General features: G+C 47.0%; 1 protein-coding gene across 1 annotated transcript in view; it reads left to right on the forward strand.

Moving 5' to 3' along the window:
• The window catches only part of LOC126095347 (odorant receptor Or2-like), a 210,311-nt gene that overhangs the window by 13,117 nt on the left and 181,245 nt on the right, over window positions 1-15,949 (forward strand). Inside the window, exon 2 of the mRNA XM_049910151.1 lies at window positions 8,284-8,694. Coding sequence (XP_049766108.1) covers window positions 8,284-8,694 — 411 coding nt within the window. The remainder of the gene's footprint in view (window positions 1-8,283; window positions 8,695-15,949) is intronic.

Consider the following 15,949-nt stretch of genomic DNA (forward strand, 5'->3'; position numbering starts at 1 on the left):
GACAACGTTGTCTTATCAGTCTTAGGGAAGAAGTAAAGAAACTCTTGATTCCAAAATCACTCTTTCATAACGCTGTAAGGTTTCTGAGCAACAGGGAGACAATCATTTTGCAACACAGAACTACACTGGGACCCAGAGAAACTAGCTGGGGATTCCCACCGGGATCAGTCTTGGCTTCCTTAAAGTTCCGTGTCTATACTGCAGACCATCACCCCCTCTTCGACAGTGATATTCAAATATTACAATACGCAGACGACGCATGCATATATTCCGAAGCCAGTACTCATCAGTTCTGTCATCTGAAAATAACACCGCACTCATATGTCTGCATGAATGATGTACAGAAAGTGGCTTCAAAATCTCTGACAGCAAGTCCATTCTTATGGTCTTTGTTCGCAACCTGATTCCACTTTCCAGAATAAGATTTTCACTCTCCAGCGGAGTGTGCGCTGATATGAAACTTCCTGGCAGATTAAAACTGTGTGCCCGACCGAGACTCGAACTCGGGACCTTTGCCTTTCGCGGGCAAGCGCTCTACCATCTGAGCTACCGAAGCACGACTCACGCCCGGTACTCACAGCTTTACTTCTGCCAGTACCTCGTCTCCTACCTTCCAAACTTTACAGAAGCTCTCCTGCGAACCTTGCACAAGTAGCACTCCTGAAAGAAAGGATATTGCGGAGACATGGCTTAGCCACAGCCTGGGGGATGTTTCCAGAATGAGATTTTCACTCTGCAGCGGAGTGTGCGCTGATATGAAACTTCCTGGCAGATTAAAACTGTGTGCCCGACCGAGACTCGAACTCAGGACCTTTGCCTTTCGCGGGCAAGTGCTCTACCATCTGAGCTACCGAAGCACGACTCACGCCCGGTACTCACAGCTTTACTTCTGCCAGTACCTCGTCTCCTACCTTCCAAACTTTACAGAAGCTCTCCTGCGAACCTTGCAGAAGTAGCACTCCTGAAAGAAAGGATATTGCGGAGACATGGCTTAGCCACAGCCTGGGGGATGTTTCCAGAATGAGATTTTCACTCTGCAGCGGAGTGTGCGCTGATCTGAAACTTCCTGGCAGATTAAAACTGTGTGCCCAACCAAGACTCGAACTTGGGACCTTTGCCTTTCGCGGGCAAGCGCTCTACCATCTGAGCTACCGAAGCACGACTCACGCCCGGTACTCACAGCTTTACTTCTGCCAGTACCTCGTCTCTGTGGGTACCGGGCGTGAGTCGTGCTTCGGTAGCTCAGATGGTAGAGCGCTTGCCCGCGAAAGGCAAAGGTCCCGAGTTCGAGTCTCGGTCGGGCACACAGTTTTAATCTGCCAGGAAGTTTCATATCAGCGCACACTCCGCTGCAGAGTGAAAACTCATTCTGGAAACATCCCCCAGGCTGTGGCTAAGCCATGTCTCCGCAATATCCTTTCTTTCAGGAGTGCTAGTTCTGCAAGGTTCGCAGGAGAGCTTCTGTAAAGTTTGGAAGGTGGGAGACGAGGTACTGGCAGAAGTAAAGCTGTGAGTACCGGGCGTGAGTCGTGCTTCGGTAGCTCAGATGGTAGAGCGCTTGCCCGCGAAAGGCAAAGGTCCCGAGATCGAGTCTCGGTCGGGCACACAGTTTTAATCTGCCACGAAGTTTCATATCAGCGCACACTCCACTGCAGAGTGAAAACCTCATTCTGGAAACATCCCCCAGGCTGTGGCTAAGCCATGTCTCCGCAATATCCTTTCTTTCAGGAGTGCTAGTTCTGCAAGGTTCGCAGGAGAGCTTCTGTAAAGTTTGGAAGGTAGGAGACGAGGTACTGGCAGCAGTAAAGCTGTGAGTACGGGGCGTGAGTCGTGCTTCGGTAGCTCGGATTGTAGAGCGCTTGCCCGCGAAAGGCAAAGGTCCCGAGATCGAGTCTCGGTCGGGCACACAGTTTTAATCTGCCAGGAAGTTTCATATCAGCGCACACTCCACTGCAGAGTGAAAATCTCATTCTGGAAACATCCCCCAGGCTGTGGCTAAGCCATGTCTCCGCAATATCCTTTCTTTCAGGAGTGCTAGTTCTGCAAGGTTCGCAGGAGAGCTTCTGTAAAGTTTGGAAGGTAGGAGACGAGGTACTGGCAGAAGTAAAGCTGTGAGTACGGGGCGTGAGTCGTGCTTCGGTAGCTCGGATGGTAGAGCGCTTGCCCGCGAAAGGCAAAGGTCCCGAGTTCGAGTCTCGGTCGGGCACGCAGTTTTAATCTGCCAGGAAGTTTCATATCAGCGCACACTCCGCTGCAGAGTGAAAATCTCATTCTGGAAACATCCCCCAGGCTGTGGCTAAGCCATGTCTCCGCAATATCCTTTCTTTCAGGAGTGCTACTTCTGCAAGGTTCGCAGGAGAGCTTCTGTAAAGTTTGGAAGGTGGGAGACGAGGTACTGGCAGAAGTAAAGCTGTGAGTACCGGGCGTGAGTCGTGCTTCGGTAGCTCAGATGGTAGAGCGCTTGCCCGCGAAAGGCAAAGCTCCCGAGTTCGAGTCTCGGTCGGGCACACAGTTTTAATCTGCCAGGAAGTTTCATGTCAGCGCACACTCCGCTGCAGAGTGAAAATCTCATTCTGGAAACATCCCCCAGGCTGTGGCTAAGCCATGTCTCCGCAATATCCTTTCTTTCAGGAGTGCTAGTTCTGCAAGGTTCGCAGGAGAGCTTCTGTAAAGTTTGGAAGGTAGGAGACGAGGTACTGGCAGAAGTAAAGCTGTGAGTAGGGGGCGTGAGTCGTGCTTCGGTAGCTCGGATGGTAGAGCGCTTGCCCGCGAAAGGCAAAGCTCCCGAGTTCGAGTCTCGGTCGGGCACACAGTTTTAATCTGCCAGGAAGTTTCAGATCAGCGCACACTCCGCTGCAGAGTGAAAATCTCATTCTGGAAACATCCCCCAGGCTGTGGCTAAGCCATGTCTCCGCAATATCCTTTCTTTCAGGAGTGCTACTTGTGCAAGGTTCGCAGGAGAGCTTCTGTAAAGTTTGGAAGGTAGGAGACGAGGTACTGGCAGAAGTAAAGCTGTGAGTACCGGGCGTGAGTCGTGCTTCGGTAGCTCAGATGGTAGAGCGCTTGCCCGCGAAAGGCAAAGGTCCCGAGTTCGAGTCTCGGTCGGGCACACAGTTTTAATCTGCCAGGAAGTTTCATATCAGCGCACACTCCGCTGCAGAGTGAAAATCTCATTCTGGAAACATCCCCCAGGCTGTGGCTAAGCCATGTCTCCGCAATATCCTTTCTTTCAGGAGTGCTAGTTCTGCAAGGTTCGCAGGAGAGCTTCTGTAAAGTTTGAAGGTGGGAGACGAGGTACTGGCAGAAGTAAAGCTGTGAGTACCGGGCGTGAGTCGTGCTTCGGTAGCTCAGATGGTAGAGCGCTTGCCCGCGAAAGGCAAAGGTCCCGAGTTCGAGTCTCGGTCGGGCACACAGTTTTAATCTGCCAGGAAGTTTCTAATTCCACTTTCCCGAACAATGCAACTGCGACAACATACTTTTCCATTTGCGAAAATTGTTCAATATCTTGGAATGATCGATGACAAACTACGATGCAGTAGCTGACATATCATTACCAGATGTGAAAAAGCTTGCAATCTCATCAGAGCTACAAGTTTAGTATGGTGGGGACAGCGATGGCTTTATACCAGCTCCTACTAAGGAGACTTTACAGACACCTATGCTACGGATAAGCATCACACGGCACGGTTAAAAGAATTGACACTACACAGTACAAAACCTTGCGTAGAGTTACTGGGGCGTTCATGTCAAGCCTGACGAACGCATTACTGGTTGAAGCCAATAAGCCACCATTAAAAGTTGCGACGAATATTCCAGTACAAGAAATTCCTCCTATTACTCTGTTTCGAAGAATATGAATCCTTTGACGAAAAAATTCGGGTATAAACATCCTGTTGTGCAAGCGGAAGATACTGGATAAATAAGCAACTTCCACCTATCGCCGCTGAATACATGGAGATGCAGATATTAGGGCACCAAGTGTTGAAAAGTGTTCTTCTACCGCACTACAAGAGGCCACACGAAGCGTTGACCCTGCAGATTGATATCATGACCAGTATACCAGTTTACGTGTCAAATCCAGGACCCAATTAACGCAACGAAAATGGGATTCCTACCTCACAAACACGATAGATGTGTGATGTGTCCAAATGGATCCAAGTCTAGTGAAGGCGCTGGTAATACATACTGGATACCCCCAGGCAAACAACAAGGCCTATACAAGCTGGATCGAGACTCCACTATTATGACAGCCGAGCTGACTGCCATTTTGTAAACCTTATAATTCGCATAGACGTCCACACGAGTTATAGTAGTCACTATCTCTGTTAGTACATTGTGCCGGCCGGAGTGGCCGTGCGGTTCTAGGCGCTGCAGTCTGGAACATAGCGACCGTAGGTTCGAATCCTGCCTCGGGCATGGAAATTTTAGGTTAGTTAGGTTTAATTAGTTCTAAGTTCTAGGCGACTGATGACCTCAGAAGTTAAGTCGCAAAGTGATCAGAGCCATTTGAACCATTTTTGTTAGTACATTGTACCAGCTATAGTACAGTTGTACCAACTCCATAGTAGCTGAAATTGTCGATGTTGTGTTTTGGATGCAGAGGAACACTCGCGACATCGTGAAGTATGGATGAAAGACCACTCTTGGATGCCTGGAAACGAACAAGTAGAAGCCCTAGCAAAGCAAGCATCTCTGCCTGGAGCTATGAAATATGATACCCTTGCAAATAATCTTCGGGCTCTTGGTCATCGGTTTCGAAGCTCCCTCCAAAACTTGCTAGCATCCAAGGATGTAGCAATGTACTAGTTTGTCAACAGTGCTAACAGCATATAGCTCCTTGCGCTGCTAACCTAATAACTCGCTACGATCACGTTTAATACTCGCACTGGGTACGACATTCACTGCAGAGCTCTCAGAACACTAACGAACGCTCATTGGTTGTCAAAGAATGATTGGCGCAGGTGTGGCGAGCGAGCCTCGACCGCCGCCGTCTGTGACCCCACTTTTAGACTACGAGCAGATACAGCTTTGTGACAACACTTCGTCCAGAAACTTTTGTGTCCTACAGTGTTGTAAAATCGTGCCGACGGCCAGACCTAGAATTCTGACGTGTGGAAAATTTTTTGTGCTGTTTCCTGTACTCAGGAAAGAGTACTGCTCTGCGTTTAACAGTGACATTCTTGTTGCGCTCTTAATGTTGACGCCTTTGGTCTTCTACATCTACAACCATACTCCGCAAGCCACCTGACGGTGTGTGGCGGAGGGTACGCTGAGTACGTCTATCGGTTCTCCCTTCTATTCCAGTCTCGTATTGTTCGTGGAAAGAAGGATTGTCTGTATGCTTCTGTGTGGGCTCTAATCTCTCTGCTTTTATCCTCATGGTCTCTTCGCGAGATATACGTAGGAGGGAGCAATATACTGCTGGACTCTTCGGTGAAGGTATGTTCTCGAAACTTTAACAAAAGTCCGTACCGAGCTACTGAGCCTCTCTCCTGTAGAGTCTTCCACTGGAGTTTATCTATCATCTCCGTAACGCTTTCGCGATTACTAAATGATCCTGTAACGAAGCGCGCTGCTCTCCGTTGGATCTTCTCTATCTCTTCTATCAACCCTATCTGGTACGGATCCCACACCGCTGAGCAGTATTCAAGCAGTGGGCGAACGAGTGTACTGTAACCTACTTCCTTTGTTTTCGGATTGCATTTCCTTAGGATTCTTCCAATGAATCTCAGTCTGGCATCTGCTTTACCGACGATCAACTTTATATGATCATTCCATTTTAAATCACTCCTAATGCGTACTCCCAGATAATTTATGGAATTAACTGCTTCCAGTTGCTGACCTGCTATTTTGTAGCTAAATGATAAGGGATCTATCTTTCTGTGTATTCGCAGCACATTACACTTGTCTACATTGAGATTCAATTGCCATTCCCTGCACCATGCGTCAATTCGCTGCGGATCCTCCTGCATTTCAGTACAATTTTCCATTTCACCGAATGTCGTCGTGACTTCACGTAACTTGTAACTGTCCTTCTGATAATCATTTCCTTTGTGATTTGTTCAGATTTTTCCTGCAATCACTTAGCTTTACCTACTCTGCACATATTATTTATGTCGATCCTAACACATTGACATTGTATTATTCTTTGCTTTTCCTGAAGTTTTTTCCCTTCCTTCTTTCGACGATTAGTTCAAGTATTTCTTCTGTTACCCGTGGTTTCTTCGCTGTTACATACCTTGTACCTATATTTGTCTGCTACTACTATGGTAGTCACTATCACGGTATCTACATCTTTCGCGAACTTGAAATAAACATCATCATTTTTCAGTAGTTGAACATCCCAATTATTCCACACTGATTCTTCCTGACTATTCTCCTAAACTTCAGTCTGCTCTTCATAATTAATAATTTGTGATCTGGGTCTACAGATGCTCCTGGCCATGCCTTGGAATTCACTATCTGATTTCGGAATCTGTCTCTGGCCATGATGCAGTCCAGCTTGAGTCTTCCCGTGCCTCCAAGTATGCTTCCTCCTCCTGTGGTTTCTGAACAGTGGTTTCTATTACACGGTCCAATCACACTACTGAGACCACCGCCTATATTCGATGTCAACGTGCAATAACCCCTTACAGGCGGCATGTGACACCACTAGCGGTGGAGAGTGTATAAAGTGAAACGGGGGAACGCAGAAAACCGTGCAGACTTTGTCGGAGTGCTGAAACGGAGCGATTTATCTGACGTCCAAAAGGGCATGATAATTGGCTTTCCGGCCAAGGGTGGAACCATTTCCGAAACGGCCAAGTTTGTAAACTGTTCGCGTGCCACCGTGGGTAAAGTATACCGTGTATGACAAAACGGCGCTGTCCAAAACTGACGCCGAGGCATCTGTGGTGAACAACGGGCCATACATGACACGGATGGACGCCTGCGGAGATGTGCAGGAGCGAATGGATGCGCAACTGTTGAACAGTTGACCACCCATATCCGGTGGATACACATTATGTGTCTTTAAGGCAGTGGTTTCAATTGCCTTCTGCATCTTCATGCCGTTGATCGCTGCTGATTCTTCCGCATTTTGAGGGCAGTTTCTCACCCCAAGGGTAAGAAAGTGTCCCCAACCTCCATTCGCTTCTCCGTTCTCTTTTACAAGGCCTTCGGCAGTGTCTCCTTATGCTATGACTGTAGGAGGATACAAGATGACTTGGACAGGGTTTGTGATCGGTGTAAAGAATGGCTGCTAACTCTAAATATAGATAAATGTAAATTAATGCAGATGAATAGGAAAAATAATCCCGTAATGGTTGAATACTTCATTAGTAGTGTAGCGCTTGAGACAGTCACGTCGATTAAATATTTGGGTGTAACATTGCAGAGCGATATGAAGTGGGACAAGCATGTAATGGCAGTTGTGGGGAAGGCGGATAGTCGTCTTCGGTTCATTGGTAGAATTTTGGGAAGATGTGGTTCATCTGTAAAGGAGGCCGTTTATAAAACACTAATACCACCTATTCTTGAGTACTGCTCGAGCGTTTGGGTTACCTATCAGGTCAGATTGAGGGAGGACATAGAAGCAATTCAGAGGCGGGCTGCTAGATTTGTTACTGGTAGATTTGACCATCACGGGAGTGTTGCGGAAATGCTTCAGGAACTCGGGTGGGAGTCTCTGGAGGAAAGGAGGCGTTCTTTTCGTGAATTTCTACTGAGGAAATTTAGAGAACCAGCATTTGAGGCTGACTGTACAATTTTACTGCCGCCAACTTATATTTCGCGGAAAGACCACAAAGATAAGATAAGAGAGATTAGGGCTCGTAGAGAGGCATAGAGGCAGTCATTTTTCCCTCGTTCTGTTTGGGAGTGGAACAGGGAGAGAAGATGCTAGTTGTGGTTCAAGGTACCCTCCGCCAAGCACCGTATGGTGGATTGCGGAGTATGAATGTAGATGTAGATGTAGATGTAGGGGTCTTCAATCGCCAATGCTTATAATTTTCATCCAAAATTTAAACAGTGGCTGGGATTGAAATTGGCGTACAATACGTAATTGATTTTCAGCCAAACACACTACTCCTAGTGGCCGGTGCTGGGGTTGTGCAAACAAATTAAAAATATATGACGCAGCTTAATTTTTTTCAGTTATAACTTTGTGATTGGGCCTCGAAATAAATACGCTCTCCGAACGAAAGGCTGTAAGAGATAAGGCAGCAGCGCCGAGCGGCGCCGCCCTGCACAGTTGAGGAGCGGGACCTGCAGAAGATGTGCTGGTGTGTGGTGCTGTGCCGGCAGGTGGTGTGCTGGTGTGTGGTGCTGTGCCGGCAGGTGGTGTGCTGGTGTGTGGTGCTGTGCCGGCAGGTGGTGTGCTGGTGTATGGGGCTGTGCCAGCAGGTGGTGTGCTGGTGTGTGGTGCTGTGCCGGCAGGTGGTGTGCTGGTGTGTGGTGCTGTGCCGGCAGGTGGTGTGCTGGTGTGTGGTGCTGTGCCGGCAGGTGGTGTGCTGGTGTGTGGTGCTGTGCCGGCAGGTGGTGTGCTGGTGTGTGGTGCTGTGCCGGCAGGTGGCGGCGGTGGTCGACAGGCAGGCGGGCGCCGACCTGGACCAGGCGACGCTGGCGCTCTGCGTCGCCTCCACCATGTGCGTCGCCATCTGCAAGGTCCTCAACATCCTGCGCTCCGAGCAGCTGTTCCTCAGGCTGGCGCACGAGGTGAGTCTCCGGTCTGGCGCCGAGTGAGGTGCCGCAGTGGTTAGCAGACCGCACTCGCATTCGGGAGGACTACGGTTCAAACCCACATCCGGCCATCCTCATTTAGGTTTTTCGTGATTACACAAAATCGTTTCAGGAAAATGCAGGGACGGTTCCTTTAAAAGGGCACAACCAACTTCCTTCCCCATCCTCCTCCAATCCGATGGGACCGATGACCTCGCTTTCTGGTCTCCTCCCCCAATCAATGAATCCAGTCTGCCCAACGTGGCGACTTCCTTTTGTTCAGTTCAAATGGTTCAAATGGCTCTGAGCACTATGGGAGTTAACATATGAGGTCATCAGTCCCCTAGACTTAGAACTACTTAAACCTAACTAACCGAAGGACATCACATACATCCATGCCCGAGGCAGGATTCGAACCTGCGACCCTAGCGGTCGCGTGGTTCCAGACTGTAGCGCCTAGAACCGCTCGGCCACAGCGGCCGGCTTCTTCAGTTCTTGCAACCTCTTTATAGGGAACGTAACTCGAAAGATGCGAGTAATTAAATGAAAGCGTGGTGTCTGTTCTTGTCCAAAAGAATGTACACCACGCGGGATCTGCAGCTGAGACACATATTACGTTAACTTAAAGGGGGGGGGGGGAGGAGGCGGGCAGACAGGAAGGGAAAGGGAAGGCGCTAGTAGTGTTAGCTGCATCAGGACTTTGTACGTAATCTGTGACGATAAGAGAAAATGTATGGCGAACCGAGACTCGTTCTCCTGCTTACTGCGCAGTTGCGTTTACCACTCCACTACCTGGACACAGTGTTTATCTCAAATGCGCGGACTGTCTCCCACCAGGCACCACCTACCAGCAGCCCTGCCCAAGTCTTCATGTTCGCTAATTTTACATCCGCGCTGGCGGTCGAACATCAATTTTCATCTGCACTGAAGGTTGTAGATTTATTACCCATAGAAGCGAATAAATCATGTGAATGCATGGTGTCTGTTCTTCCTGATCTATCCAGGTGTTTGCGATGGACACTATATCCAGGTGACGCAGTGGTAAACGCAACTGGTTCCAGTCCCGGTCCGGCACACTCGTCCCGCCGATTCCCCACAACTCGCGATGCTGCTGATATCATTAGTTCCTTCCCTTCCATTTCCTTCCGCCCCCCCCCCTCTTACTTCAATTTACATAATATGGGAGTAATTATCTTCCAGTTTCTTTACAGATATATTTCTCGGCGCCGCGAGGGACTTAGGTACACAATAGTAGAACTTTTCACGTCACAGTTTCAAGTCAAGGAGAGTTGCTCGACAGAGAATTCCCTTTATACATTCACTCACCTAGGCTTAAACAACAACATACACTAGTTGATATTTCTTGCGATCTGTCGAAACGTTTGATTACGTTGATCACAATAGTCTCTTAGAAAAACTTAAATTTTAGAGAACTATTGGCTTTCCAAACAATTCACTTGAATCAAACTTAAGAAAAAGAACGTAAAAATTTGTTGAACGAGAGAAAAGTTAAGTGACTAGGGAGGAATTATTAACAGAGCTGCACGTGGTTGTAATTTCGGTCTACTCCCATTTCTTAAATACCTTAGTGACATTGTAATAAGTAGTATTTATAAATGAGACAAGCGTTATAATTAATCGTGGTAGGAACAAACCAGAAGAAATTGTTAGCAATCTTTTTAAACCAATTATTAAGTGGTTGTCTCAAAATGTACTCTTTGTTCATTGTAATAAGAAAACACTACATTCAGCTCTATACAAAACATACAAATAACACAACAATTCATGTTTCAAACTTACAGGAGTCAGTAAAAAAGGGTGGAATGGTCCACATTTTAGAGTGCACAACTTAATAAAAACTCTAAGTGGAAGAAATATATTACTGAGTAGAGCAAAGAGCAAAGTCCAGCAACTTTTACTGTCCTGGAAATTAAAAAATCACTGCTTTCACTTCTTTTTTATATTGCTAGGGCCATTCTCTAATAGTATTTTCTTCTGGGTAGCTCATCACTTAGAAAGAAATTATTTATTGCAAAAGTATGAGCAATGGGAATACTATGTGGTGTACACTCACAAACATCTTATAGATGCCTATTTAAGGAACTAGCAATTTTAGCTGTTCCCTCACAATGTATATTTTTACAAATGAAATTCGTTGTTAATACTACATCACAACATGTGCAGAATAGTCATGTCCACTGCTACAAGATTACAACGGAAGAGATTACCTTCATTACTTTTTACTTTACTTTACAGAGGATCAGAAAGGAGCACAATATAAAGTCACGAAGAACTTTGATCATTTTCACAATAACACTAAATATTTTATAGGCACGGAGTAAATTCCAAATCTAACCTAAAACCATTTTTACTGGACAACTCCTTCTACTCTATAGACGAATTTTTAATTAACAATAGTTAGCATACGTAGCTCAAAAAATAAAACTTTAATGTATCACCAGTTAAATGAGTAGTATTAAATACTAATACAGTATATGTGCCCCCCCCCCCCCCCATGAACATTGGACCTTGCCGTTCGTGGGGAGGCTGGCGTGCCTAGCGATACAGATAGTCGAACCGTAGGTGCAACCACAACGGAAGGGTATCTGTTGAGAGACCACAGAAACATGCGGTACCTGAAGAGGGGCAGCAGCCTTTTCAGTAGTTGCAGGGGCAGCAGTCTGGATGAATGACTGATCTGGCCTTGTAAGACTGGTGTACTGGTACTGCGGACGGCTGAAAGCAAGGGGAAACTACAGCCGTAATTTTTCCCGAGGGAATGCAGCTTTACTGTATGGTTAAATGATGATGGCGTCCTCTTGGGTAAAATATTCCGGAGGCAAAATAGTCCCCCATTCGGATCTGCGGGGGGAACTACTCAGGAGAAACAAAACTGACGTTCTACGGATCGGAGTGTGGAATGTCAGATCCCTTTATAGGGAAGATAGGTTAGAAAATTTAAAAATGGAAATGGATAGGTTGAAGTTAGAAATAGTGGAAATTAGTGAAGTTCGGTGGCAGGAGGAACCAGACTAGTGGTCAGATGAATACAAGCTTATAAATACGAAATCAAATAGGGGTAATGCAGGAGTAGGTTTAATAATGAATAAAAAAATAGGAGCATGGATAAGCTACTACGAACAGCATAGTGAACGGATTATTGTAGTCCAGATAGACACAAAGGCCACATCTATCACAGTAGTACAAGTTTCTATGCCAACTAGCTCCACAGATGACGAAGAGATTGAAGAAAAGTATGATGAAAGAAAATAAATTCTTCAGACAGTGAAGGGAGACGAAAATTTAATAGTCACGGGGACCCTAATTCGATAGTAGGAAAAGGGAGAGAAGGAAAAGCAGTAGTTGAATATAGAATGAGGGTAGAATTCTGCACAGAGCAGTTTGGTCCCATAGGATCTTACAACAAATTTTCAGTATAAATCCTTGAGTAACAGAAGAGATACTGAATTTCATTGATGAGAGGAGAAAATATAAAAATGCAGTAAACGAAGCAGGCAAAAATAAATACAAAAGTCTCAAAAATATCGACAGGAAGTGGAAAATGACTAAGCAGGGATGGCTAGAGGACAAATGTAAGGATATAGAGGCATATATCACTAGGTGTAAGATAGATAGTGCCTACAGGAAAATTAAAGACATCTTTGGATAAAAGAGAACCACTTGTATGAATATCAAGAGCTTAGATGGAAAACCAGTTCTAAGCGAAGAAGGGAAAGCAGATAGGTGGAAGGAGTATATAGAGGATCTATACAAGGGCGATGTACTCGAGGACAATATTGTGGAAATGGAAGAGGGCGTAGGTGAAGATGAAATGGGAGTTATGATACTACGTGAAGAATTTGACAGAGCACTGGAAGACCTAAGTCGAAACAAGGCCCCGGTAGTAGACGACATTCCATTAGAACTACTGATAGCCTTGAGAGAGCCAGTCCTGACAAAAGTCTACCATCTGGTGAGCAAGATGTATGAGACAGGCGAAATACCCTCATACTTCTAGAAGAACATACACTCCTGGAAATGGAAAAAAGAACACATTGACACCGGTGTGTCAGACCCACCATACTTACTCCGGACACTGCGAGAGGGCTGTACAAGCAATGATCACACGCACGGCACAGCGGACACACCAGGAACCGCGGTGTTGGCCGTCGAATGGCGCTAGCTGCGCAGCATTTGTGCACCGCCGCCGTCAGTGTCAGCCAGTTTGCCGTGGCATACGGAGCTCCATCGCAGTCTTTAACACTGGTAGCATGCCGCGACAGCGTGGACGTGAACCGTATGTGCAGTTGACGGACTTTGAGCGAGGGCGTATAGTGGGCATGCGGGAGGCCGGGTGGACGTACCGCCGAATTGCTCAACACGTGGGGCGTGAGGTCTCCACAGTACATCGATGTTGTCGACAGTGGTCGGCGGAAGGTGCACGTGCCCGTCGACCTGGGACCGGACCGCAGCGACGCACGGATGCACGCCAAGACCGTAGGATCCTACGCAGTGCCGTAGGGGACCGCACCGCCACTTCCCGGCAAATTAGGGACACTGTTGCTCCTGGGGTATCGGCGAGGACCATACGCGACCGTCTCCATGAAGCTGGGCTACGGTCCCGCACACCGTTAGGCCGTCTTCCGCTCACGCCCCAACATCGTGCAGCCCGCCTCCAGTGGTGTCGCGACAGGCGTGAATAGAGGGACGAATGGAGACGTGTCGTCTTCAGCGATGAGAGTCGCTTCTGCCTTGGTGCCAATGATGGTCGTATGCGTGTTTGGCGCCGTGCAGGTGAGCGCCACAATCAGGACTGCATACGACCGAGGCACACAGGGCCAACACCCGGCATCATGGTGTGGGGAGCGATCTCCTACACTGGCCGTACACCACTGGTGATCGTCGAGGGGACACTGAATAGTGCACGGTACATCCAAACCGTCATCAAACCCATCGTTCTACCATTCCTAGACCGGCAAGGGAACTTGCTGTTCCAACAGGACAATGCACGTCCGCATGTATCCCGTGCCACCCAACGTGCTCTAGAAGGTGTAAGTCAACTACCCTGGCCAGCAAGATCTCCGGATCTGTCCCCCATTGAGCATGTTTGGGACGGGATGAAGCGTCGTCTCACGCGGTCTGCACGTCCAGCACGAACGCTGGTCCAACTGAGGCGCCAGGTGGAAATGGCATGGCAAGCCGTTCCACAGGACTACATCCAGCATCTCTACGATCGTCTCCATGGGAGAATAGCAGCCTGCATTGCTGCGAAAGGTGGATATACACTGTACTAGTGCCGACATTGTGCATGCTCTGTTGCCTGTGTCTATGTGCCTGTGGTTCTGTCAGTGTGATCATGTGATGTATCTGACTCCAGGAATGTGTCAATAAAGTTTCCCCTTCCTGGGACAATGAATTCACGGTGTTCTTATTTCAATTTCCAGGAGTGTATTAATTCCATCCTGACAGGTGTGAAAATTACCGATCAGTTTAATAAATCACGGCTGCAAAATACTGACACGAATTCTTTACTGACGGGTGAAAAACTGGTAGAAGCCGACCTTGGGGAAGATCAGTCTGGATTCGGTAGAAATGTTGAAACACGTGAGGCAATACTGACCCTACGACTTATGTTAGAAGATAGATTAAAGAAAGGCAAACTTATGTTGGTTGCATTTGTAGACTTAGAGAAAGATTTTGACAATGTTGACTGGAACACTCTCTTTCAAATTCCGAACTTGGCAGGGGTCAAATACAGGGAGCGAAAGGCTGTTTACAAGTTGTACAGAAGCCAGATGGCAGTTATAAGAGTCGAGGGGCATGAAAGGGAAGCAGTGTTTGGGAAGGGAGTGAGACAGGGTTGTAGTCCATCTTGATATTATTCAGTCTATATATTGAGCCGGCAGTAAAGGAAGCAAAAGAAAAATTTGGAGTAGGAATGAAAATCCATGGAGAAGAAATAAAAACTTTTGAGGTTTGCGGTCACAATGTAATTTTGTCAGTGACGGCAAAGGACCTGGAAGAGCAGTTGAACGGAAATGGACAGAGCCTTCAAAGGACGATACGAGGGTTGGAACTTAAATAGTGGCAACTATTCATTCGCAACCGATACAAAAGACTTACATGTTTGCACCTGTCACTGTCCTTCAAAGTAGTCACCAGCGTTGTATAGAACCCGTTTCCATCGATGTGGAAGTCGTAGTATACCGTTAGCAGAGCCTGTTTTGTTGATGGTGCTAATGGAGCGGTCTACTGCCTATCGAACCTCTGGAGTTCTGAAGCGAATGCCACGAAGTGGTTCCTTCATCTTCTTCATCTTCAGAATCAAATCAAAGTCACAAGCGCATAAGTCCGGGGATGGTACAGTACTTCCCAGTCCCACCGACCGAACAGAACACCCGCAGCTTGTGCTGTATGCGCCCGTGCATTGTCACGCAAAATGATGAGTGGGTTGCGCAGAAAGTGTCGCCGCTTCTTTCGCAAAGCTGGTCGCAGGTGATGCTCCAAAAACGAACAGTAATACGACTTAAGTCCTTGTGACTTTGATTTGATTCCGAAGATGGAAGGAACCACTTCGTGGTATTCGCTTCAGAGCTGTTCCAGAGATTCGACAGGCAGTAGACCGCTCCATTCGCACCATGAGCAGAACAGGCTCTGCTAGCGGTATACTACGCCTTTCACATTGCTGGCAATGGGTTCTAAACAGTGCTGGTGACTACTTTGAAGGACAGTAACAGGTGCAAACGTGTAACTCTTTTGTATCGGTTGTGAATAAATAATTGCCACTATTTTTTGTTCCAAAACGAGGATAATGGAATGTAGTCGAATTAGGTGATGCTGAGGGATTTGCATTGGGAAATGAGACACTTAAAGTAGTAGATGAGCTTTGCTATTTGCGAAGCAAAATAACTAATCATGGTCGAAGTAGAGAGGATATAAAAAGTGAACTGGCAATGGCAAGAAAAGTGTTTCTTAAGAAGAGAAATTTGTTAACATTGAGCATAGATTTAAGTGTCAGGAAGTCGTTTCTGAGAGTATTTGTATGGAGTGTAGCCATGTATAGAAGTGAAACATGGACGATAAATAGTTTAGACGAGAAAAGAACTGAAGCTTTCGAAATGTGGTGCTACAGAAGAATGCTGAAGATTAGATGGGTAGATCACATAACTAATGAGGAGGTATTGAATAGGATTGGGGAGAAGAGGAATTTGTGGTACAACTTGACAAGAAGAAGGGACCGGTTGGTAGGACG

The sequence above is a fragment of the Schistocerca cancellata genome, chromosome 8 (assembly GCF_023864275.1).
Source record: "Schistocerca cancellata isolate TAMUIC-IGC-003103 chromosome 8, iqSchCanc2.1, whole genome shotgun sequence".
In the NCBI taxonomy this organism is placed as follows: domain Eukaryota; kingdom Metazoa; phylum Arthropoda; class Insecta; order Orthoptera; family Acrididae; genus Schistocerca; species Schistocerca cancellata.